The sequence below is a fragment of the Podarcis erhardii genome (assembly GCF_964252035.2).
Source record: "Podarcis erhardii genome assembly, chromosome: 4".
NCBI lineage: Eukaryota > Metazoa > Chordata > Lepidosauria > Squamata > Lacertidae > Podarcis > Podarcis erhardii.
In genome coordinates this window covers 8,382,278-8,406,627 of record NC_138508.1, presented here as the reverse complement: position 1 = coordinate 8,406,627, position 24,350 = coordinate 8,382,278, and the positions used below count along the sequence as shown (strand labels likewise).

At 49.3% G+C, this 24,350-nt stretch overlaps 1 protein-coding gene across 1 annotated transcript in view; it reads left to right on the top strand.

Moving 5' to 3' along the window:
* The window catches only part of ARHGEF17 (Rho guanine nucleotide exchange factor 17), a 175,155-nt gene extending 153,448 nt beyond the window's left edge, over positions 1-21,707 (top strand). Inside the window, exons 12-21 of the mRNA XM_081860000.1 lie at positions 988-1,061; positions 2,624-2,817; positions 5,330-5,580; positions 7,131-7,374; positions 7,747-7,833; positions 8,552-8,619; positions 10,776-10,924; positions 13,666-13,840; positions 19,566-19,823; positions 20,204-21,707. Of these exons, the coding sequence (XP_081716126.1) occupies positions 988-1,061; positions 2,624-2,817; positions 5,330-5,580; positions 7,131-7,374; positions 7,747-7,833; positions 8,552-8,619; positions 10,776-10,924; positions 13,666-13,840; positions 19,566-19,823; positions 20,204-20,379 (1,676 nt within the window). The 3' untranslated portion in view covers positions 20,380-21,707. The remainder of the gene's footprint in view (positions 1-987; positions 1,062-2,623; positions 2,818-5,329; positions 5,581-7,130; positions 7,375-7,746; positions 7,834-8,551; positions 8,620-10,775; positions 10,925-13,665; positions 13,841-19,565; positions 19,824-20,203) is intronic.
* Positions 21,708-24,350: the final 2,643 nt, after the last annotated feature.

Sequence of the window (24,350 nt, the reverse complement as noted above, 5' to 3'; positions counted from 1 at the left end):
GTTAATAAAGCTCATAATGTTTGGCTTCAGTTTGCAAAGAGCACTTCTCAGACCTACTCAATGGCCCGTCCCTGCACATAGAAAACTAGCGTGTCAGTATAAAGCTGAAGTCTGTCTCCCTGGCATGCTAGTTTTCTGTGTGTGTTTATTTCTATTTGGGGGGGGGGGGCATCCGGTCACTTGAATGTAGTCTGAACTGATAGAGCCTCTGCACAAGTTACCGTATTGTTCGCTCTATAAGACGCACCAGACCATAAGACGCACCTAGTTTTTGGAGCAGGAAAACAAGGAAAAAAATATTCTGAATCCCAGAAGCCAGAACAGCAAGAGGGATCGCTGTGCAGTGAAAGCAGCAATCCCTCTTGCTGTTCTGGCTTCTGGGATAGCTGCGCAGCCTGCATTCACTCCATAAGACGCACAGACAATTCCCCTTACTTTTTAGGAGGGAAAAAGTGAGTCTTATAGAGCGAAAAATACGGTATCTTCCTCATCTGCCTCTATAGGCCTTTAGAAGCATCTCTGAAGAGAGAGGTTAGCCAAAAAAATGTGCTATTGTGCTCCTCCCTCAACCAAGAGTTCAACCCAAGACATACTCTGTCTTCCCTCTTCCTCTATATGGAGGGGCTGATCTGGAACATAAATAGGTGTGGGGGTTTTTCCCCTAACACTCCCCCTCTCTGTAGGTGCTCCTGCGGAACTGATAAACAAGCTGCAAGGTTTTATCCCCAGTCAAATTGACCGCTTGCTTCCACCGCAGGAACAGCACTGTTTGCAAACCACTGCTGACAAATACTGTGGGCAGCTAAAATGTTTGCGAACATGCTGTGACATCACAGCAGTTCAGCCACTGGCTGTGGAGTCTTCGAGGCGAGAACCGGGGAACGGTCAGATTTTAGAAGCAGGGTAGGTGACTCCACAGAGCTGCAGCGGATTACACCGCAAATCGGACCACGCTACAGGTTTGTTTGTTTTCCTTTTCGTAACCAGCTTCCTACAAAAACTGCCTGGACCCTGAGTTTCTGAAAGCGATTCCCATCATGAAAACGAGGAGTGGAATGCAGGTAGGTCCGAGTTTTGCAAACCGAATTCACACAGTTCATCTGTTGTTTGTTGCTACCGTTTCCATATTATAACTGTCTGAAACTGTAGTTCAATTTGCTGATTGATTCGAAAACACAAACCCGCAGTGTACCTTAAAGGTAAAGGTAAAGAGACCCCTGACCATTATGTCCAGTCGTGACTGCCTCTGGGGTTGCAGCGCTCATCTTGTTTTATTGGCTGAGGGAGCCGGTGTACAGCGTCTGGGTCATGTGGCCAGCAGAACTAAGCTGCTTCTGGCGAACCAGAGCAGCACATGGAAACGCCATTTACCTTCCTGCCACAATGGTACCTATTGATCTACTTGCATTTTGACGTGCTTTCGAGCTGCTAGGTTGGCAGGAGCAGGGACTGAGCAACGGGAGCTCACCCCGTCGCGGGGATTCAAACTCCCGACCTTCTGATCGGCAAGACCTAGGCTCTGTGGTTTAACCCACAGCGCCACCCGCGTCCCTTCAGTGCGCCTTAGTGCAACTCATTTAAATCTACTGCACTTTGAATGAAGACCTTTGCCACCAATGAGTCAAAAGCACCATTACCTAAAATCTTAAGCGTTGGCTTGCTGGAGCTGGTTGTTAAAGGCTTGAGCTCTGAGCAACGCTTCACTTTCAGGCATTAATGGTCCTCTTTGTAAGCAAAAGCTCTGTTCGAACCTGTACGTTTGGAGGATATTATTTGGAGAAATTTTCATAGAAAGTGGAGCTTCGTTTGTCCCAGCCAAGGTAAGAGTCATTACCCACCGAGCATTCCCTCTTATAAACAAAAAGGTCCCTTGAAAAAATAAATAAACAAAATAGCTCCACCTCCTTACTGCTAAAGAAAGAAACCCCCAGTGCACCCAGTGCTATTCATTTAATTCTACCGCACTTCCGTTAAAGACTCTTGTCACCAATCAGTTATTGGTTCTGGAGAATGTATTTTAGGATGGGCCCATGCCGGTGAGCGCTTTTTAGGGCCTGTTTTATTTTATTTTATTTTTTATTTTTTTTAAAAAATTATTGATACAAGAAAAAAGAAAAAAAAAAACCACAAATACCAAATTACACACAAGAATAACCATAGACGCATAATTTTCTTAGCAAACAATAAAACATATATTGGTCTTAACACTAAAGACCCAACCTCCCGTCTATTCCATATTTCAATTTCATATTACTTATTTCCAATACTTTTATCATAATTAAACTTATTCTTAATAAATCTAATTTCTTATATCTACCTTGCAACTATTACTGAAGTTCCTCGAATGCTGCAACAGAATTTAAACTACTATATTTATTTTTCAGATATTGTTTGAAAACCTCCCATTTAGAAACAAATTCCTGTTTTGATTTATTCTTTATTTTTTCTGATAGACCATCTAATTTGGCATATTCTGTCAGCTTTTGGATCCAGTCTTTTTATATGCGACGGCAGCAGCAAGAGTTTTGATTGCAGCAAAATGGAAGAGTAATGAAATCCCCTCTATACAAGGTTTAGGGCCTGTTTTAAAAGCAACCTGTTTTTTTTGTCCCTTCTCCGGCAGTTCTCCTGCGCCTCGCCCAGCCACAGCAACCCGGAGAACGCCTACGAAGTCTGGGTGTGCAACAGCGACGGTTACGTCGGGCAGGTCTGCCTCCTCAGCGTCAAAAAGGAGCCCATCGTTGAGGCCTGCATCGCTGTCTGTTCTGCCAGGATCCTCTGCATCGCCTCTGTGCCGGGCCTCAAGCGGACCTTCCGGTAAGGAAGTCGCCAGAAGAGGTCTTGCCTGTGGGTGGTTTCATTTTTAGAACGTCTGTGGCAGCAAAGAGTCTCGTGGCCCCTGGAAAGCGAACACATTTGCTCATGGCGTAAGCCAGCCTTTCTCGACCTTGGTTCCACAGGTGTTCTTAACACAACAACTCCCATCCTCCCTAGCTAGCAGGACCAGTGGTCAGGGATGGTGGGAGGTGTAGTCCAAGAACTTCTGGTTGAGAAGGGCTGGCTTGTAAGATTTTGGGGGATCCAGAACCCGCTTCTGTCAGATAAACACGTGTGTGCTGGTCCCAAGGGCTAACCGTGCAGTGAGGTCCGAGTCCAGTCCGAGGTCAAGGGTGCGGTATGGAGGCTGTCCATCAAAGCTGAAGCTGGGTCCAAGGCAGGGAGTCGGGTGAGGTCAGGAACTCTGGCAGAAGAGCAGGACAGGGTGCAGGCAGGAACAGGCTACCAACAATGTTACTCCCACAACCTGGGACTGGGCTGGCTGGCTTTTATCTGCCCCGAGGCATAGGGCGGCCCCGATCCTCAGGTGACTCGCCTCTCCTGGCCTGGAGGTGAGCGCTCCTCCTGCAGGAACTTAGTTCCCTCCGCCTTTCTGCCCTGAGCCTCTGCAGTTCAAGAGAGGCTGGAGGGTTACTGGACCCAGAGGCAACCTCACCTTCCCCTGACAGGGCTGGGAGAGGAGCACCTGCAGGCAGTGGGTCCTCCATCACCTCAGGAGCCAGAGCAGATTCAGCTGGTGCCTGCACCTGAGGATCCAGCACAGGTGAGGACCCTTCAGGCTCAAGCCCCAGCCCCGGCTCAGCTGGTTCTGGAGGCAGGGACTCCTGTGCAGGCTGGGATTCCTCAGGTTCAGCCTCCGAGTCCGAATCCCAGGCCATCACAACGTGGCTGGAAGCCAGGGAGGTGTGTCCTGCAGGAAACTGCCGAATCAGAATTTATTTATTGCATTTCTATCTTGCCTTTCCTCCAAGGAGATCAAGGCAGCCAACGTACATCTCCTCCTCCCTGTTTTATCTTTAGAGCAATAACAACAACTTTGTGGAGCAGATAAATTAGGTTGAGAAGCAGTGACTGGCCCAAGGTCACCCAGTGAACTCCACAGCCAAGCAGGAATTCGAACCCTGCTCTCCCAAGATCTAGTCCAACGCAGTGGGGTCAGAACCTGTGGTTTGAATATCTGAAAAACCATGTCCTTCCCTACAGACCCTCTTGGGTGTTAAAATAGGCAGAGGGGGCCCTTTTAGTAGTTCTGGCACCCTTGGAAATGTGTTTGGGGGGGGGGAGATGTCCTGGACCCAGGAAATGATCCCTGCGTTGTAGGGGGTTGGACTAGATGATCCTCAGGGTCTCTTCCAACTCTGCAATTCTATGATTCTCTTAAAGGGCATTTAGTTCTGTGCTTCCTGATTCCTGAAAGCAGCGAATCCCCAACTTCTGTAGTTCCTCTCCTCTCTTAGGCTTCTATCCTGGCAGCTCATGTTTTGCTGTTCAATGCAGAGATGCAGCTTCTCCGTTTTGTTCGCATCTTCACCCCCATCATTCTAACCGGACACTGAGGTCCAGCTCCGAGGGCCTTCTGGTGGTTCCCTCCCTGCGAGAAGCCAAGTTACAGGGAACCAGGCAGAGGGCCTTCTCGGTGGTGGCACCCGCCCTGTGGAACGCCCTCCCACCAGATGTCAAAGAGAACAACTACCAGACATTTAGAAGACATCTGAAGGCAGCCCTGTTTAGGGAAGCTTTTAATGTTTAACAGACCACTGTATTTTATTTTTTTCAAAAAAAATTACTGATTTTTCCAGAATTTTTAAACTAACAAAATAAATCTTAACTGTACTTAATCCAATCTTAGTAACATTGTTAGGTGACTTTCTCAAATCCCCCTGGCTGAGTTTCAGTGTATATCATTGTAACAGTTTTTCCAAAACCAAGTTTCTCATAAAATTAACTTAATCACTTAACATCATTCTTTCTTTTCATTTTAACTTTAAACATATTATTCTCTAACATCACATATTTAAATCCTAAGCCTATCTGGTACTTGCAAGTTTTTCCAATTAAGTTATCTTAGCATGTTTAACTAAATAGTCTTTGAATTTCATCCATTCCTCCTGGTATTCTTCCTCCTTCTGGTTGCGGATTCTTCCGGTCAGGTTGGCTACCTCCGAAAAGTCCATCATCTTCATCTGCCATTCCTCCACTGTTGGGACTTCTTGTGTTTTCCAATTCTTAGCTAACAAAATTCTAGATGCAGTTGTAGCATACGAAAGCAATCTAACATCTTTCCTGGGCAATTCCAGACCTATTATTCCAAGAAGAAAGGCCTCTGGTTTCTTAGTAAATGTATATTTCAACATTTTTTTCAGACCACTGTATTTTAATATTTTGTTGGAAGCTGTCCAGAGTGGCTGGGGAAGCCCAGCCAGATGGGCGGGGTATAAATAATAAATTATTATATGATTATTATTATCTTCCCACCTCACTCTGCACTCAGGGAGCGCCCCGAATCTCTGGCCAGCCCTTCCTCTGAACCGGTTCACACATCGATGGACGAGTCTGGCCCCCAGCAGTGCTTGCATATCTCTATTTCCGGGTCTTCCCTGGAGCTCTCGGACCCAGTGGACAGCACCAACCGAGAACTGGTCCCCTTTGACAGCGACGACACGGATGATGAGTCCTCGCCGAGTCCTTCCGGCACCCTCCAGAGCCAAGCCAGCCACTCCACGATATCTTCCAGCTTCGGAAGTGAGTCGGACCATTCACACAGCAACGCTGAGGGCTAGTAACTTGCCCCAAGCCTTGTCCCTTCCCCAGGTGCCCTTCTATCGCTGAGCATATTTTTGAACCCCAGCACCTTTCCTTTCCAAACCCAACTCTGCATCTATGCAGAGTGTCGCCCTAACAGTTCCTTTTTAGGAACGTCTCTTCGACTTCCTTGTGCAATCTGGCAGAGTAGAAACATTTAAGCACGTGAATAAATTGCCGTTGGTGTCTTCGCTTCTGAGAAACAGACGTTTTCAGAAGGCTGTAAATGTCCCAGCGGTTGTTTTACACGGTAGCTGCTATTGCTTATTCAGCTCGCAAGTTCAGGAATGGCAATCAATGTTTCTAAGTTTTACACGGAAAATAATATGACGTCTTCCAAGCGAAATGAGAGCCTCCCACTAAATGTTAGTTGCTGTTATTATTATTTTCCTTTTCTTCTTTCGGAATATGCCGTCAATTCGGTACAATAGGCTCCTCGGTGAAGCTTGCCGCAAAATAAACAATGACACTGCGCAGCAACGAGAGTACGACCTCTCTTTAATAAAGCAGCCCTCCCCCAGGTTATGAAGCCTTGCTGGCTGCTGCCAGTCAGAGCAGAGCTTCGTTTGACAGCTCCACGATTGGGCTCCCCAGATCCGGGCCCTTGCTTGTCACCCCACCCCAAAAGGCCTTGTCCCCATAGCATCATTCTGCCCTCTATTGACAGGAACCTGTTGGTGGTGGCTCCCCAAACAGCCCTCGCCTTCAATGGGCTCAGCAGGGTCTTCCATGGCAGCAGAGCTGAGTGGAGGAAGAGCCCCCCCACCCAATTCCGACCCCCTCCAGGAGTGTGGATGGAGGGTTTTAGGGTTGTCCCCTAAAACACAGTATCAAAATTCCAACTCTAAGGAAAGATGAAAACATTTAGCACCAAAAATGGGGAGCAACAGATAGAAATTCCTCTGACCTTTGGGCTTCCTGTTTTGCAGTAAACATGGCAAGCTGGCCTCTCGGGTGCTCGACGACCCCAGAGGGGTTCCAGAAGGAGATATTGGGGAGTTAAGAGCATGCTCGACTCCTTTGAGGACTGGTTATAAGAAATGTGTAAAAGTCACAGCAGAAATTGGTAAATGAGCAGGTGATGCGTAGGGAAAAGCGATGAGATTTTGAAATGCAAGTTAGAAATGTTGTCATACTGGGAGCGGCAAAGGAGGGAAGAAAATAGAGGGATCACCTGGGGGTTGGGAAATCAGTTTTTAAATTTGTATTGATTTGGAACACAATTCATTAAGAATTATGGAAAAGCAATAAAAAATAATTGGTAAAGAAAGAGAGAAATTCCTCAGAAATTCCTCAGACATAGTTCCAGCTTAACTAAATCTAGTTAAGTCTAGATTTAACAGTCTAGATTTAATGTGCATTTGGTAGCGAGGCTGACAAATAAATTGGGTTTAGAACTGAAATGAACTGTTGGGTTTCAGTGACCAAGCCAGGGACCTTCCTTGAGTTTGAAGGTTCCTTGCTAGTTCCCTTCGCCTCTCGTTTTCCAGATGAGGAGATCCCGAGTTCTAAAGACGCAACGGCCGAGACAACCAGCTCGGAAGAGGAGCAGGACCCTGCTGGCTTCCTTCCCATTGCCACCACTTTCGCCCAGAACAGCGACAGCCCCATGGACGGCCGGGCGTTGAGGCGGTCAAGTCGAGGGTCATTCACCAGAGGCAGCCTGGAGGACCTGCTGAGCCTTGACCCAGAGGCCTATCAAAGTTCCATGTGGCTGGGGACAGAGGATGGCTGGTAGGCAGACTGCGCCTTGAAATCTTTTTAGACTTTCTCTTCCTTTCTCTTTTTAGACTTTTTAGACTTTCTCTTCCTTTTGTTGTTGTTTAGTCATTTAGTCGTGTCCAACTCTTCGTGACCCCCTGGACCAGAGCACGCCAGGCACCCCTGTCTTCCACTGCCTCCCGCAGTTTGGTCAAACTCATGCTGGTAGCTTCGAGAACACTATCCAACCATCTCGTCCTCCGTCCTCCCCTTCTCCTTGTGCCCTCCATCTTTCCCAGCATCAGGGTCTTTTCCAAGGAGTGATGAGTCAGCAAAGTACTGATTTTTTTCTCCCTACGAACCAGCCAGAGTCTCATTCCTGCTTCCATTCTCTTTGATTTGCAGCATCCATGTCTACCAATCTTCGGACAACATCCGAAACAGGAAGAATAGCATGAAGATGCAACATTCGGCCTCTGTGACCTGCATTTTGTAAGTGGAGCTTCACGCAGGGTGTACTGAAATGCAGAATGTATGATAAGTGAGCACAGAATCCAGCTTCTTGAGAAACTCAGCTTTCGTTTTAAAGCACCATTTTAGTCCACAGGGCTGAAAATCTTGTGTGCAAAACGGTTTGCTTAAATTGCAAAATCCAAAAGTTGCTGAATACAATTTTCAGTAGTGAGGCAATGGGGGGGTTCAGGGTCCTTGTCCCACCCTCGACTAGCAAAAACCAGAACAAATTATTTTTTTAAAGCAGGAAATGAGGATGTTCATATTTAGTCATGTGAGCCCTCACCTTCAAGACGAAGGGGTACAGCCCAGACTTTTATGAAGATCACCCGCTCTGAGACCCCACAGCTAATTCTCCCCTGGCCTCCTCGCTGGCCCAAGTAGGACCAATTCAGCCAGCTAGCCCTGGTGACTATTTAATGCTCTATTAGATGAATTTCCCCCAAATTGATTTCTGAACTTTGAATTTTATTGCCATTCATGTTTTTATACTGTATTTTATGCTGCTTTTACAATTAAGTGTTTTAAATTTGTTGTTAGCCGCCCTGAGCCCGGTTTTTGAACCGGGAAGGGCGGGGTATAAATAAAATTTTGTTACTTTATTATTATTATTATTATTATTATTATTATTATTATTATTATGGCACTCATTTGATTTCCAGCTGACGTTGCAAAGCCCGTTGCTTCTCCCCCACAGGTATCTAGATAACCAGGTGTTTGTATCGCTGGCTAATGGAGAGCTCGTTGCCTATCAGAGAGAAGCTGGTGAGTTATTTGAGTGAAGATGCTTTCATAGAATCATAGAATCCTAGACTTGGAAGAGACCACAAGGGCCATCGAGTCCAACCCCCTGCCAAGCAGGAAACACCATCAGAGCACTCCTGACATATGGTTGTCAAGCCTCTGCTTAAAGACCTCCAAAGAAGGAGACTCCACCACACTCCTTGGCAGCAAATTCCACTGTCGGGAACAGCTCTTACTGTCAGGAAGTTCTTCCTCATGTTTAGGTGGAATCTTTTTTCTTGTAGTTTGGAACCATTGCTCCGTGTCCGCTTCTCTGGAGCAGCAGAAAACAACCTTTCTCCCTCCTCTATGTGACATCCTTTTATATATTTGAACATGGCTATCATATCACCCCTTAACCTCCTCTTCTCCAGGCTAAACATGCCCAGCTCCCTTAGCCGTTCCTCATAAGGCATCGTTTCCAGGCCTTTGACCATTTTGGTTGCCCTCCTCTGGACCCGTTCCAGTTTGTCAGTGTCCTTCTTGAACTGTGGTGCCCAGAACTGGACACAGTACTCCAGGTGAGGTCTGACCAGAGCAGAATACAGTGGCACTATTACTTCCCTTGATCTAGATGCTATACTCCTATTGAATTGCATTGGCTTTTCAGGAAGGCTCTAATGCTGGAAACGAGAGCGGCTGTAGCAAAACACCTACCGTATTTTTTCGATCTATAAGACGCACTTTTTCCCCTCCTAAAAAGTAAGGGGAAATGTGTGTGCGTCTTATGGAGCGAACGCAAGCTGCGCGGCTATCCCAGAAGCCAGAACAGCAAGAGGGAGTGCTGCGCATTGCTCCCACTTGCTGTTCTAGCTTCTGGCTTAGCCCCTCTGTCCCTTCCTCCACCTCATGGAAAAAACCCCAAGAGCCGCAAACACGCTCCACGCGGCTCGTGAAAGGAAGCACGGCTCTTGGGGGTTTTTCCCCGAGGAGGGAGAAGGGCACCTCTTGAAAGGGAGCGCTGAGCAGAGCCTGGGATGTATACAGGTTCTGCTCAGCGCTCCCTTTAAAGAATATTTTTTTCTTGCATTCCCCCTCTAAAAACTAGGTGCGTCTTATGGTCAGGTGCATCTTATGAAGCGAAAAATATGGTGCCTGGCCACTTGGCTGCATAGGAGGAGCACTCAGTTGCTGTGACCCTCTGGGCCTTAAAGTCACAGGCTTAGAGAGCAAGCAGTGCCAAAAGGTTTAAAAACCTTTGTGCGAATGCTCGCTGGAGCTTATAGCAGTGCTTGGTGGGAGTAGCCCATCCCCGGACACACTGAGGAACCTGTAGAAGCTTCCAAGGGCACCCTGGCGCCCATGGGCACTGGGTTGCCAACCCCTGCTGTAGAATGAGCCGGTAGACCGGACTGGGTGGGATAATCACATTTTGGAGCACCCCTCTATGCCACAAACTTTCAAATGGAAAACCAACGTAGCAGGTGAAGAGGCAGAATGGCATCTTTCTCCCTGGCGTGCTAGTTTTCTGTTGCGGGGACTTTTCACGTTGATGCAATCTCAGAGCTGGAACCCACCAGCCAGAATCCAAGCCCTTTCTGCCCTCTTAGCATTTTATAACACTCCATTCTCTCTCTCTTTTTTTAAAAACAATTTTTATTTGCTTTTACAAGTGTTATAACAATACCAAGCGAATATCCATATTAAGAGATTTCTCTGAAGCTCTAGACTTCCCACCATGGGTCCTATTGTCATCATTTTCAGCTGCATTTTATTTCATCATCCATATTTTAAGTCTGTCCATATTATCCAGCGTATTTGTTACATTACAAGTGTTGTTAAAATCCTGCTAACGTTTTCATTTGCCTACAGTGGTCTCTTAAATGAATTATAAATATTTCCCATTCTTCCTTGGAACTTTTGTCTTCATGGTTCCTGAGCCTTCTGGTCAGTTTTGCCATTTCGGCGTAGTCCAACAGTTTAATTTGCCATTCTTCTCTGGTAGGGACTTTTATCTTCTTTCCATCTCTGGGCTAATAGCATCCCTTGCATACATGAAAAGTCTTTTCTGCTCCTTTGGAATCTCGGTCCCCTCCATTCTCACCTTATTTTCCGGCATGTTTAAATTCAGTGAAGGAGAAGAGAAACCTCTGACATCTTCTTTCCCCATCTCCCTTCTCTCTCTCTCTCTTTTCCAGGACGCTTTTGGGACTCTCAGAACTCCAAATCCCTCTCTCTGGGCTCTCCCGGCAGCCCTGTGACCAAAATGGTGGCCGTGGGCGGCAAGCTTTGGTGCGGATGCCAGAATCGTGTCATCATCCTTAGCACATCTTCGTTGCAACAGGAGGTACGGAGGAAACAAGGAGAGTCGTTAGTTTTTTTTCAATCCTATAAGGGAGCGACAAACGAACGCAACAAGTTTTAACATGGTGTTGCTCCAAACTGGGCTCTTTCTCCCACATTCCTAACAAGGGGCCCCCTGCTTCCATTGTTCCTGCACACTTAATTTATACCAAGTTCTAGGAGAAGGGGGTTCAGAAATACTCTCCAGTGACGTGTCAGCTGGCTGCCCTGTCGCGATTTCCACCCACCCACTTTCTTCTAACACGTCCCAACTCCTTTGTTTGTCTATCTCTGCGCTGTGACCTCAATAATAAATAATAAAAATAATTTTTTATTTGTATCCCGCCCTCCCCGGCCAAAGCCGGGCTCAGAGCGGCTAACAACAAGTAAAAATAGCACAGTGTACATAAAATCACACAGTCAATTAATTAAAATACATTTTAAAATCAATTCAGAATCGAATTAATGACAACCATTGGGTTAGAGTTCTATGAGGTTTACAGACTGTGCCTTGGCCAAAGACCTAGTGGAACAGCTCCGTCTTGCAGTCCCACAGGGCCCTAGTCCCTTGTGACAGAGCATTCCACCAGATCGGGGCCACAACCGAAAAAGCCCTGGCACTGGTTGAGGCCAGCCTAATCTCCCTATGGCTCAGGATCTCCAATATGTTTCTATTTGAAGATCATAAGGTCCTCCGTGGGACATACCAGGAGAGGTGGTCCCGTAGGTACGAGGGTCCTAGGCCGTATAGGGCTTTAAAGGTTAAAACCAGCACCTTGAACCTGATCCTGTACTCCACTGGGAGCCAGTGCAGCTGCTATAGCACCGGATGAATGTGATCCTGCAGTGAGGACCCCGTGACGTGGCTCGCCGCAGCATTCTGCACCTGCTGGAGTTTCTGGGTCAGTCTCAAGGGTAGCCCCACGTAGAGTGAGTTACAATAATCAAGTCTGGAGGTGACCGTCGCGTGGACCACAGTGCCTAGGTCAGGGCGAGAGAGGTAAGGAGCCAACTGCTTAGTTTGGTGGAGGTGGAAAAATGCCGCCTTTGTTATAGCTGCAACCTGCGCTTCCATAGAAAGGAAGGTGTTGAAGATTACACCCAAACTCTTAATGGACGGTGCTGGCACTAATTGCGCCCCTGCAAGAGATGGGAGTTGCCCCCCCAATCCCATATCATCCCTACCCAGTCAAAGGACCTCTGTCTTCGAAGGATTTCACTTCAACCGGCTCCCCTGTAACCATCCAGCCACAGCTTCCAGACATCTGGTCAGTGTGTCTGGGGCCAAGTCAGGATGGCCATCCATCAACAGAGTTGGGTGTCACCAGCATACTGATGGCAGCCCAGCCCAAAACTCCGGACAAGCTGGGCGAGGGGGCGCATAAAGATGTTTAAAAGCATCGGGGAGAGTATCACACCCTGTGGCACTCCACACACTGAGTGGTGCGACAGCAGTTCCCCCCCAAGCGCCACCTTCTGTCCCCGACCCGAAAGGAACGAGCGCAGCCATTGAAGGGCTGTGCCCTGGATCCCCACGTCGGCGAGGCGGTGGTCCAGAAGTTCGTGATCGACCATGTTGAAGGCTGCTGACAGGTCTAGAAGAATCAGCAGCCCCGACCCGCCTCGATCCAGCTGCCTGCAGAGATCATCTGTTAGGGTGACCAGAGCTGTCTCAGTCCCATGACCAGAGCGGAAGGTGGACTGGAATGGATCCAGAGCCGATGTTTCAGCCAGAAATCCACCAAGTTGTTCAGCAACCACCTCAAAGCCCCGCTGTAAATCAAACTGTCTCCCTCTTCTCCTGCAGCGTCGGGAGAAAGGGGGTGTCCTCCTCCATCTCGTCCTGTTGAGTCCAATCCCTGACACTGGGTTGCCCCAGCTGCCCTTTGGGCGGCTTCCCACAGAATAGAAAAAACACAGTGAAACAGCAAACATGGACTGCTTTGAGATAAGCAGCTCAGTGAGTGTGGTTGTGCTGGTCCCGGGGGGGGGGTTACCGTGAGGCGTGGTCAAAGTCCGGTCCTGGGCCGAGGGTCTGGAGACTGTCCACCAAGGGCGAAGCGAGGTCCAAAGCGAGGAGTCGGGCATGGTCAGGAACTCAGAAGAGCAGGTCAGGGTGCAGGCAGGAACTGGCAACCAGCGATGTTGCTCCTGCAACCTGGGACTGGGCGAGCTGGCCTTTATCTCCTCCGAGGCATAGGGCGGCCCCGATCCTCAGGTGACTCGCCTCTCCTGGCCTGGAGGCGAGCAATCCTCCTGCGGGAACTTAGTTCCCTCCGCCTCTCTGTCCTGAGCCTCTGCAGCTCAGGAGAGGCTGGAGGGTTACCGGACCCAGAGGAAACCTCAGCTTCATCTGACGGGGCTGAGAGTAGAGCACCTGCAGGCAATGGGTCCTCCATCACCTCAGGAGTCAGAGTAGATTCATCTGGTGTCTGCTCCTGAGGATCCGGCACAAGTGCAGGCCCTTCAGATTCAAGGCCCTGCCCCAGCTCAGCCGGCCCTTGAGGCGGGGACTCCTGTGCAGGCTGGGATTCCTCCGGTTCAGCCTCTGAATCAGATTCCCAGGCCATCACACCAGTTCAAGGAGGACCCCGTTCCCTGGACCGCAACGCCCCACTAGCTGCCACCATCTCAGGTCAGGTTTCTGCACTGGGGGGAAACCCTGGGAGAAGTGGTCCCCCGTTCAGAGCGTCGGGGATTCCCTCTGTTCCACACGGCTTCAGCCTGACCTCTTCTCTTCCCCAGCACTCCTTTCACGTCGGGCAGGACAGCAACCGCAGCCTCAGCTGCATGGTGAGCTCTTCGGCGGGCGTCTGGGTCACCCTTCAGGGCAGCGCCCAGGTGAGGCTCTACCACCCTTCCAGCTACGACCAGCTGGCCGAAGTGGACGTCACGCCTCCGGTCCACAAGATGTTGGCAGGTGAGAGACCCAGCGCTTTGGCATGTCCTGGTGTCACGATCTCAGGCAGGCAAGCACGCTCCGATCAGAATTAATGAGTCTCTGGCAGTTTTAGGGCATGTTTATTTACAATTTACATCCCTGCCTGCCGCTTTCTGCTACGAGTTGATCGCTCTGAGTCTCTGCCCCTTTCGCAGCGCAAAGGGCGCCAAAGTCCAATCCTTCCTCCCTTGTACTTCTGTTGCATTTTAACCCTTTCAGATCTTCTGGTTCGGGGAGAAGGTGGGTAGACATCCCCCCCCCCCATTATCAAACGAAGATCCCTCCAAACACTGCCACCCTCCTGGTTGCATAGCAACACCCTCAATGTCATCTATCTCCTCCCCTCCCTCTGCCTGCAAGCTTTCTGAGTTCTGCTCTATCTGAGTCTGGGAACTCTCGATGAAGGAGGCTCAAACTAACCCACTCCTGCTCTGTCTGCATTTCCTCGTCTCCAGAGTCAGACTCTGGCTCCCTATGGAACGGCATTCCTTCATCTCCAGAGTCAGCCTCTTCCCAGGCGTTTAATTCAGCCGCGTCTCTTGACACCTGAGAATGACTCAGAGGCGCCTAGTTTTGTAAGACTCTGTGAGATGGATGTAACTCGCAGGAAGAGGTTGACTAAGGGTGACATTTTCATGGTTGGTGGGAAATCCTGCTAGGTCCCCACCCCCTCTGCCCCCTCTAGCACCAGGCTTGGAAAAATAAGAAACTGTCCTATATTGAATAAGACTATTGGTCCTTTGGGCTCAGCCTTTCCCAAAGTGGTCTCCCCCCCCCCCGCCTGATGCTTCAGACTCCTGTGGGAGTTATAGTTTCCAAAACATTTGGAGGGCACCAGGTTGGGGAAGCCAGGTCTGCTTTGACTGGCAATGGCTGTGCAGGGTTCATTCAAGGTAGATGCTGTACCTTTGAGCTACAGATTCTTGGCTCTTGAGGTGCGGTAAGTGTCTAAAACAGAGTTCCCCAAACTTGGGTCTTCAGCTGCTTTTTTGGACTACAACTCCCATCATCCCTACCTAGCAGGACCAGTAGTCAGGGATGGTGGGAATTGTAGTCCCCAAATGGCTGGAGACCCAGGTTTGGGAAACACTGGTCTAGAATAAACTCGGGGAAACAGTTATAGGAGCCAAAAAGTGAACTGGGTTGAAGTCAGAATATCGTACATTTGTGAAAATATCTCCTGGGTAGCCAACGTAATGTCGCAGCTGAGAGCTAAGTAGAGCGTTGGGCTTAGAGCAATCAGTAAAAGGTAAAGGGACCCCTGACCATTAGGTCCAGTCATGGCCGACTGGGGTTGCGGCGCGCATCTCACTTTATTGGCCGAGGGAGCCAGCGTACAGCTTCCGGGTCATGTGGCCAGCATGACTAAGCCACTTCTGGTGAACCAGAGCAGCGCACGGAAACACCGTTTACCTTCCCGCCAGAGCGATACCTATTTATCTACTTGCACTTTGACTTGCTTTCAAACTGCTAGGTTGGCAGGAGCAGGGACCGAGAAATGGGAGCCCACCCCGTCGCAGGGATTCAAACCGCCGACCTTCTGATTGGCAAGTCCTAGGCTCTGTGGTTTAACCCACAGCGCCACCTGGGTTCAAATTCTCACATAGCCATGGAAGCGTGTGACCTTAAGGCACTCACTGTCTCCCATCCTGGCCTACCTCGCAGGGATATTGTGGGGAGGGAAACCCCTTTTGCAGTCGTTTTGAGCTCCTTGTATCTCTGAGGATGCTAAACTGGTAGTCAGCCAATCTCTGGTGGGAATTTCAGGGGGTGAGGCAGCATAAAGGATGAGAAGAAAACCACCCAAACGAAACATAAAAAGAGGATAATTTGATTTTATAACATGGTACGGCCAACGTGTTTTGCCTTGTCGCTTTCTGCAGGAGGGAAAGGTGAGATGACCGCAGGAACTATATTAAGAGCGCTGCATTAAAAACCTTACATAAGGTTATTGCATTAACATTCTTAATTTAGTCCTCCGTCTCATCTTTGCCTGGAGAAGATGACTCACTGAAACACGATGGGCACGGAACCTCGTAAAGCAACATTCCTGTCCTCCTGACATCATTTTGAATTTTTGCCTCCTATAGTTCTTTTGGCTTGTCTTCATCTTGGCTGTAGAAGGCAAGTCCATGCAAAAAGTCCATGTTTGCATGGACTTGCCTGTAGAAGGCAAGTCCATGCAAACATTTCAGCCTCCACGCACACCCCAACATAACACACAAACCCCAACAGAGACACCTGCAATATGAGAACACTTACACTAACCACCAGGGAATTCTAAGGAATCTTTTCCCCTCCCCATTGAATCCTGTTGCCCCTCTCCTGCTTTCTCTTGCAGCATCAGAACTGCCAAATGAATTGGGGTTGGGGGTGTTTTAGACAGGGGGGTTGTTTTGGAATGACCCAAACCTTTGAGCCTCCTTTGTGTTTCATTGCCACATATTTCTTCAAGATCATGTTGGTCAGAGGTTTGGGTAGGCGCCTTGAGTCAATAATAATAATAATAATAAAAACAAAACAAATTCCTTCCAGTAGCACCTTAAAGACCAACTAAGTCAGTTCTTGGTATGAGCTTTCTTGGTATCTGAAGAAGTGTGCATGCACACGAAAGCTCATACCAAGAACTGACTTAGTTGGTCTTTAAGGTGCTACTGGAAGGAATTTGTTTTGTTTTGACTATGGCAGACCAACACGGCTACCTATCTGTAACTGGAATAATAATAATAATAGTTTTATTATTTATACCCCACCCATCTGGTTGGGTTTCCCCAGCCACTCTGAGCAGCTGCCAACAGAATATTAAAAACACAATAAAACATCAAACATTACAAACTTACCTGAACAGGGTTGCCTTCCGATGTCTTCTAAAAATCAGGTGTTCATTTCCTTGACATCTGATGGGAGGGTGTTCCACAGGGCGGGCGCCACCACTGAGAAGGCCCTCTGCCTGGTTCTCTGTAACCTCACGTTTCGCAAGGAGGGAACGGCCAGAAGGCCCTTGGAGCTGGACCTCAGTGTCCAGACTGAACGATGGGGGTGGAGATGCTATATATGGGCCGAGGCCGTTTAGGGCTTTCAATGTTGGCACCAACACTTTGACTCAGAAACGTACTGGGAGCCAATGTAGGTACGGGGAGCCAATGTAGGTCTTTCAAGACCAGTGTTACGTGGTCTCGGAGACCGCTCCCAGTCACCAGTCTAGCTGCCGCATTCTGGATTAGTTGTAGTTTCTGGGTCACCTTCAAAGGTAGCCCCACGTAGAGCGCATTGCAGTAGTCCAAGCGGGAGAAAACCAGAGCATTCACCACTCTGGCAAGACAGTCTGCAGGCAGGTAGGGTCTCATCCTGTGTACCAGATGGAGCTGGTAGACAGCTGCCCTGGACACAGAACTGACCTGCGCCTCCATGGACAGCTGTGAGTCCAAAATGACTCCCAGGCAGTACACCTGGTCCTTCAGGGGCACAATTACCCTATTCAGGACCAGGGAGTCCTCCACACCCGCCCGCCCCCTGTCCCCCCAAAACAGTACTTCTGGCCTCTCAGGATCCAATCTCATATTGCAGGTGTGTATGTTGGGGTGTTGTGTGTATGTTGGGGTGTGCGTGGAGGCGGAAAGGTTTGCTTGGATGACGTAACAGCCAAGATGAAGACAGGGGAGAGAGCCCTTGAGATCGAATCCTGCTTTCTGGTTTCCCCCTGCCATCTGGCTAGCCACTGTGAATACAAGATGCTGGGTTACATGGACTGTTGGCCTGATCCAGTAGGCTCTTCTTCCTTGCCTATGCTCTACAGCCCTTTTCCCCAACTCCTTTTGCCATTGTATGGTGTTAGGGACTGGCTGGGGGATGAGGAGCCTCAAAGGACGAAGGCTCAGAGCCCAGGTGGTGGGACACAGAGGACAATGGTTGGGTTCTGAAGAGGCAACAGGCTTTGGTGAGCAAGAAGAGCCAGTGAAGGAAGAAGTTCAGACGCAGCTGATGAAGTTCAGAGGCTGCAGAAGCATCCCAGGAGCTTGCCGTTCCTACTGCGTTAAGTTCCCATCCCCTCTTGTATCTGATGCCACAGAGAGCTGTGTGTGTAGCAGAACAAAGAGTGCAGGTTCCCAGCAGCAGCAGCCTAGTTTAATGATGAGTTTGGGGTATAATGGAGGTGTAAAAGATTTGGATTATTATAAAAGATGCAGGAGGAAATGATTAATATAGGACCCACAAAGGGGAAGAGGGAAGTCCAGGAGATTCCTTGGAATCTTGTTTTTATGTTATATGTTGTATGTTTCTGGTTGTTAAAAAAAAATTATTTGAAAAACCATATACACACAGTGGACGCTTGGGTGGCGAACGTGATCTGTGCAGGAGGCACGTTCGCAACCCGCAGCGTTCGCAACCTGCAGCGCCGTGTCTGCACACGCCCAGGTTGCGATTCGGCACTTCTGCACATACGCGACCGCTGAAACCCAGAAGTAACCCGTTCCGGTACTTCCAGGTTTCAGCACGTCCGTAACCTGAAAAAATGCAACCTGAAGCGTCTGTAACCCGAGGTATGACTCCGTGTGTGTGTGTGTGTGTGTGTGTGTGTGTGTGTGTGTGCAGATAGATAGATAGATAGATGATAGATAGATAGATAGATAGATAGATAGATAGATAGATAGAGATAGATAGATAGATAGATGAATGATAGAAAGAACAGGTTCCCACCACCAGAAGTGAAGTTTAAGCCTGCTTGGAAAACATCTGGCTGGGGAGAAGGAGACATCGGGAAATAGGGGGCAAGAATCATCAGTCCTAGCAACTGTTTCATAGGGGCCAGTCCTGCATAGGAGGTATTCCTGCCCTTGTAGGCTGTTTCCTTGAATAAAAAGTTAACTTTTCTGCTTGTCCTTGCATCTTGAGTGCTGGCCTGTATCTGAACCAACCTTGACACACGGTGAAAAATGTAACGTCAGGTGGGTGGGAATGGGGGAGAACTGCTTTACTAACACAGGAAGCCAAGGACCACCTCAATCTCAGAAACAAGAAGCATCTCATGAGTTGGTCTAAGGTGGCCTTTCCTAACCTGTGTGTTCTGCGGATGTTGCTACCATAGCTGTCAACTATCCCTTATTTGGCGGGAAACTCCCTTATCCCAGCTCTGTGTCCCGCTGCTGTCCCTTATTGATGATGTCCCTTAAATTTCCCGGGTTTCAAAGGAAGCAGCTCCTCTCCCTCCCTCTGCCGGCCAGGGAGGAGGGAGGCTCCAACTGTGTTGCTTGGCTGCGTTGCTCACCCAGTAAGGAGTCTAAGAACGACTGAGGGGTGGAGCTTGCATGCCTTGTGCCGATCAAATCGGCCGCGTTGCCTTTGCTCAGCGCTTCCCAGCAGAGAGGTGACGGTGGTTTCCCTTACCGCATCCCCTTTGCCGGGTTGCTGCGCTGTGGGAACCACCGCTTGAGGCTTCGTTTGGCTGCTGGCTGGGCTTTCTGCCTTTGGCTCGGAGGGGCTCAGAAGTTGAACATACCTGTGTTTGGAAAATCCCTTATTTTGGCTGCTGGTCCCTTATTTTCGAGGCTGCTGGTCCCTTATTTTCAAATCTGTAACTTGACAGCTATGGTTGCTACCCAGTGGGCAGTGCTGGCAGGGTGGGCTGGTGGGAGTTGTAGTCCAAACCAGGTTGGGGAAAGAACCATCTAAGGACTCGCATGAACCACTCGCCTTGGGTTCGCAGGCTCAGATGCCATCATCCGCCAGCACAAGGCCGCTTGCTTGAGGATCACCGCCATCCTGGCCTGCAAAGACCTGCTGTGGATCGGCACCAGCGCTGGAGTGGTCCTGACTCTGCCCATGATGTCCAACGCCGCCTCCTTGAAGACCCCGCCATCGCCAGTGGGCCTCTCCCAGGGACACACAGGCCATGTCCGGTTCCTCACGTCCATCGAGCTGCCGGAAGGTTTCGACATCCTCTTTCCCCTGCCCAGGGATCCAGGTGGGTTCGAGTAAGACGAGGCAGAAGGGGCAGCCTGGGGTGAGATAACAATCGGGTTTTCCATCTGAGCAGGAAAGGTGTCCGCCAGGGATTCTCCAGCTGCGACATCTGCATTGCAGGGGGCTGCACTAGAGAATCATGTGGAGGCGGCACGGTGGCAGCAGGAGGCCCCATTAGCTAAAGTGGTGCTTCAGGTTAAGAACAGTTTCAGGTTAAGAACGGACCTCTGGAACGAATTAAGTTCTTAACCCGAGGTACCACTGTACATCTATGCATACATGCTTACAAATCTACATAGGGTGCATACTTTGTCCCGGTTGCAGAATTTGGGTTACGCAGGTGCAGAAAGAAATATGACTCACTCTCCTCCCCGCTTCTAGGTACAGAAAAGTCCAACGACTTGGAGAAACGGGACTCCACGAGGCACAGGCCCCCCAAGTCCAAGATGCTCATCATTAGCGGTGGCGACGGGTACGAGGACTTCCGGCTCACCAACAGCAGCGAGACAGTGGGGAGGGATGATAGCACAAACCACCTGCTCCTCTGGAGGGTCTGACGAGCAAGATGAGGAACAGGGCGGACCCCTCCGGAGGGAGAGAAGCCGGGGGAGAGAGAGAGATTGCGTCCCGTCCCCGCCGTCCCCACATGGACGCGTCCCTGTGTCTCATCTCCCACCCTGAATGTCTCGTGCGCAGGGTCGCCTTTCTGGATCCGCCGCGCGGAGTTAGCGGCGCGCCTCGGGACGGGCCGCGTGCGGAACCTCCAGAACGCAAATCCATGTTGCACGACTCGCGCTTGCTGCTGTGTCTTGAGTGTGTGGGAGGAGGTGCGCTCAGTGAGAAATTAGGTGCAGCCGCCCTCATGCGCCAAGCCCCATTCAAATGGGACTAAGAGAGAGAGAAACCATTTAGGAATTCAGCCCTGCTTAGGAAAGGATTGTCGGCTCTGTGTGTGCTGCTTGGTTAGAAACGCCCAGCTCAGCCGAGGAGTTGTTGAATGTCGTCGTGTCTCCCGTTTTCGTCCGCTGAGGCCCCCGAGTCCAGATGGCCGGGGCAACTTCCCTCATTCTCACCAAACACAATCATTTTCCGCCCTCTCTTTGGTTTCTCCTCGCCTTCCTCCATCGGATACGGACGCAGAGCTACTCCACTCAATGCCACCCTTTCATTCATGCAAGAACCGCTCACCAAAAGCAGACACTGCACACCATCGTCTCGCCAACTTTTGCGAGGCACACTGCCACCAGCATCCAGATAACTTGGGGGTGGGGGTGTCTGTTTGTGTATAAATTACCTTTATTTATTGCCGGTTAGGAGGAGGAGCTGCTCCAGAAAGGAGGGGAATGGGGAGGCAGATTGACACTGTTTCTGAGCAATTTCCAAAGACATTGGGATGGTGGGATGGAGAGCGGCTTTGGTCCCTTGTCACGGTCAGAGACGCCCCTGAGTCTGGGCTCAGTTGTCATAACCGCAGGGTTGTCCCCGCACATCAGTGTTCGAAGACGTAAGGCTGTGTCGGGTTGCAGTGTTGATGATGGTCGCTACCCAAGATGGCGGCTGGAGTTTGTGTCTGCTGAGAAGGAAGGGGAAAGAGGTTGGGCATGGAGAAAGCCCGTTCTGGATGGAGGGGGCAGCAGAGACAAAATACAAGAATCTTGACAGGATAATTGTGCAATATTGGGCAGCATTCCCCACCAATCCCGCACAGCCCAGGAGGCCGCACCACAGAGGCCTCATCCGTTACCAGGGCAACCGTACTCCATGTTGTCAGGGGATGGCGGGAGCCTGGGTGGGCAGGAGTTTGCATCACCCTGGTCTTCTACCTTGTACAGTATTTATGATTTATTTGTTGTGGTTGTTTTTTTGTTTTTGTTTTTTAAAAAGAAAACCTGTGAGTTGCAGTGAGTTGAACAGTGAGTTGAACAGTGAGTTGAACAGTGAGTTGAACAGTTAGCAGCGTTTAATTTAATTTAGCTCATAATCTTCCGTTGTGAGAGGGATAAATTTGCCTCAGAGACCGAAAGGTCTCCACAGGCAGGTTGAAGGCCGTCCTTAAAACCTTGAACAAAGTTAGAACCCCGCTAGCATCATCGTGAACATGGTTGAGGACTGGGGAGAAAGCGGGCTGCATTTCACTAGCTGACCATGGGACGTATTCTGGGGGACACATCAGTCGCCGGGTTTCCTGCAAAGATTCCTGAAGGAGGCAAACCATTGCTTGATCCTGCAAGGAACCTCTCGGCTGCCCAGTCCTCTGCGTATTTACTCAGAGGTACGTCCCGCTGACTTTCAGTGGTGCTTACTCCCAGGTAAGTGTGTGTGAGATTGCAGCCTTCATACTCTGAGGCGAGAGTTCTGACTCGGGATCACATTAAACCCGCCTTTGCCAAACTTTGCCTGATGGGTCTGGTGCGAGTTGGAAGTCCGAAACATCCGGAGGTTGTCGGGTTGACCAGAGGCACATGTTGTGTGCACAGTTGTGTTGTCAAATTAAAAAGAATTGGGACAATGCTGGCATTCCAATAACCAGATGAATAGGCCATGCATTATGGAAGCCAGACCACCTCCCAAGGGCATTGCCAAGGGTGGGGAAAAGGTTGGGGGGTGGGCAAGATGTCAAACCAGTGTCCCCTCCTCTGAAGTGAAGGTGAAGCATCTCATGTCTCCACTCAATACCCCCCAACTTCCCCTAAGACAGGAATACAGCTGATACCTCAAACCAAGAGTAAGGTCTCCTTATAAACACATACATACTGTTCCTTATGCACCAATACTGGATACAATGAAGACATTAAAGAAAAGAATTATTTTCAGCTGGATGCCATCCTATCAAGAGACCCCTGGGCGATTTTAATGCAGGCATAGGCAAACACAGCCCTCCAGATGTTTTGGAACTGCAATTCCCATCATCCCTGACGACTGGTCTGTTAGCTAGGGATCATGGGAGTTGTAGTCGCAAAACATCTGGAGGGCCGAGTTTGCCTATGCCTGTTTTAATGCAAGAGTTGGGCTAGATGTCGATCTGTGGCCTGGAACTATTGGGAAAGAAGGAATTGGCAACAGCAACCGCAACGGAATACTACTTTTGACTACCTGTGCAGCGCACAACCTAGTTATTGCCAATACACTCTTTCGACAAACAAATTTAAAACATAATGGAGGCATCCTTGGTCGAACTACTGGCACCTCTTAGACTATGTGTGTCTGAGCTGAAGATCGCTGAGATTTGTGAACAGAGCTATGACAGGTGTCTGTGACTTCTGGACACATCACCGATTAATATGCTCCACTATGGCTATCAAGATTGTACCTCAATGCAGACTTCAGGAAGGGAAACCAAGGTGCAGAATGAACACTCAAGCCCTTCAAGATCCCATTAAGTGGGATTGCTTCCAAAGAACCACCTGCTTTTGGAGTTCCCTGATAACATTGAGGAACACTGCACCAAGCTAAAAACATCCATTATTGCAGCCTGTGAACAAACTATTAAATATCAAACTCAGAAACACCAGGACTGGTTTGATGAGAATGACAGTGAGATTGAACATTCTTGACAAGAAAAGGAAGGCCTTTCAGATGTGGCAAAGAGATAGAAACTGCGCCACTGAGGAAAAAACCTATGCCAATGCGAAGGCTGAGGTTCAAAGAAGAGAGAACTAAAGAACACCTGGTGGATAAAAAAAGCTCGAGAGCCAGCACTTAGCTGACGCTCATGATGCACAGAGTTTCTTTAAAGCCACAAAGACCATCTGTGGGCCTATAAATCAAGGGACCCCTGACCATTAGGTCCAGTTGTGACCAACTCTGGGGTTGCGGCGCTTTATTGGCCGAGGGAGCCTGCGTACAGCTTCCAGGTCATGTGGCCAGCATGATTAAGCTGCTTCTAGCAAACCAGAGCAGTGCACGGAAACGCCGTTTACTTTCCCACCAGAGTGGTACCTATTTATCTACTTGCAATTTGACGTGCTTTCGAACTGCTAGGTTGGCAGGAGCAGGGACCAAGCAATGGGAGCTCACCCCATCATGGGGATTTGAACCGCCGACCTTCTGATCGGCAAGTCCTAGGCTCTGTGGTTTAACCCACAGCGCCACCCGCGTCCCCTACAGACGGTACCACACTCCTAAAAGCTATTGCACTGCACTGGAAAGAACATTACCAGCATCTCCTTAAACGCAACTTCCCTCACAAATTCCACAAAAACAAATTAAGAGATGAGCTCATAGTATCTCCAAATCTGGGAGAGTTGTGTACGGCTATTAACCAAATGAAAAACAACAAAGCCAGCAGACTTGATGGGATACCTGCTGAAGTCTTCAAAGTAGGTGGAATTGAACTTGCACAACAACTTCACAAGCTCATCAGGAGAGAGAGGAGATCCCAGCAGACTTTAGGGATGTCAAAATTATCAATCCAAGGCTACCCTTCCTGAATCCCAAAATGGTTTTAGACCTTCCAGGGGGACAGTAGACATGATTTTCTCTTCTCAGCAGCGTCAAGAAAAATGCAGAGAGCAAAACCAACCCCTGT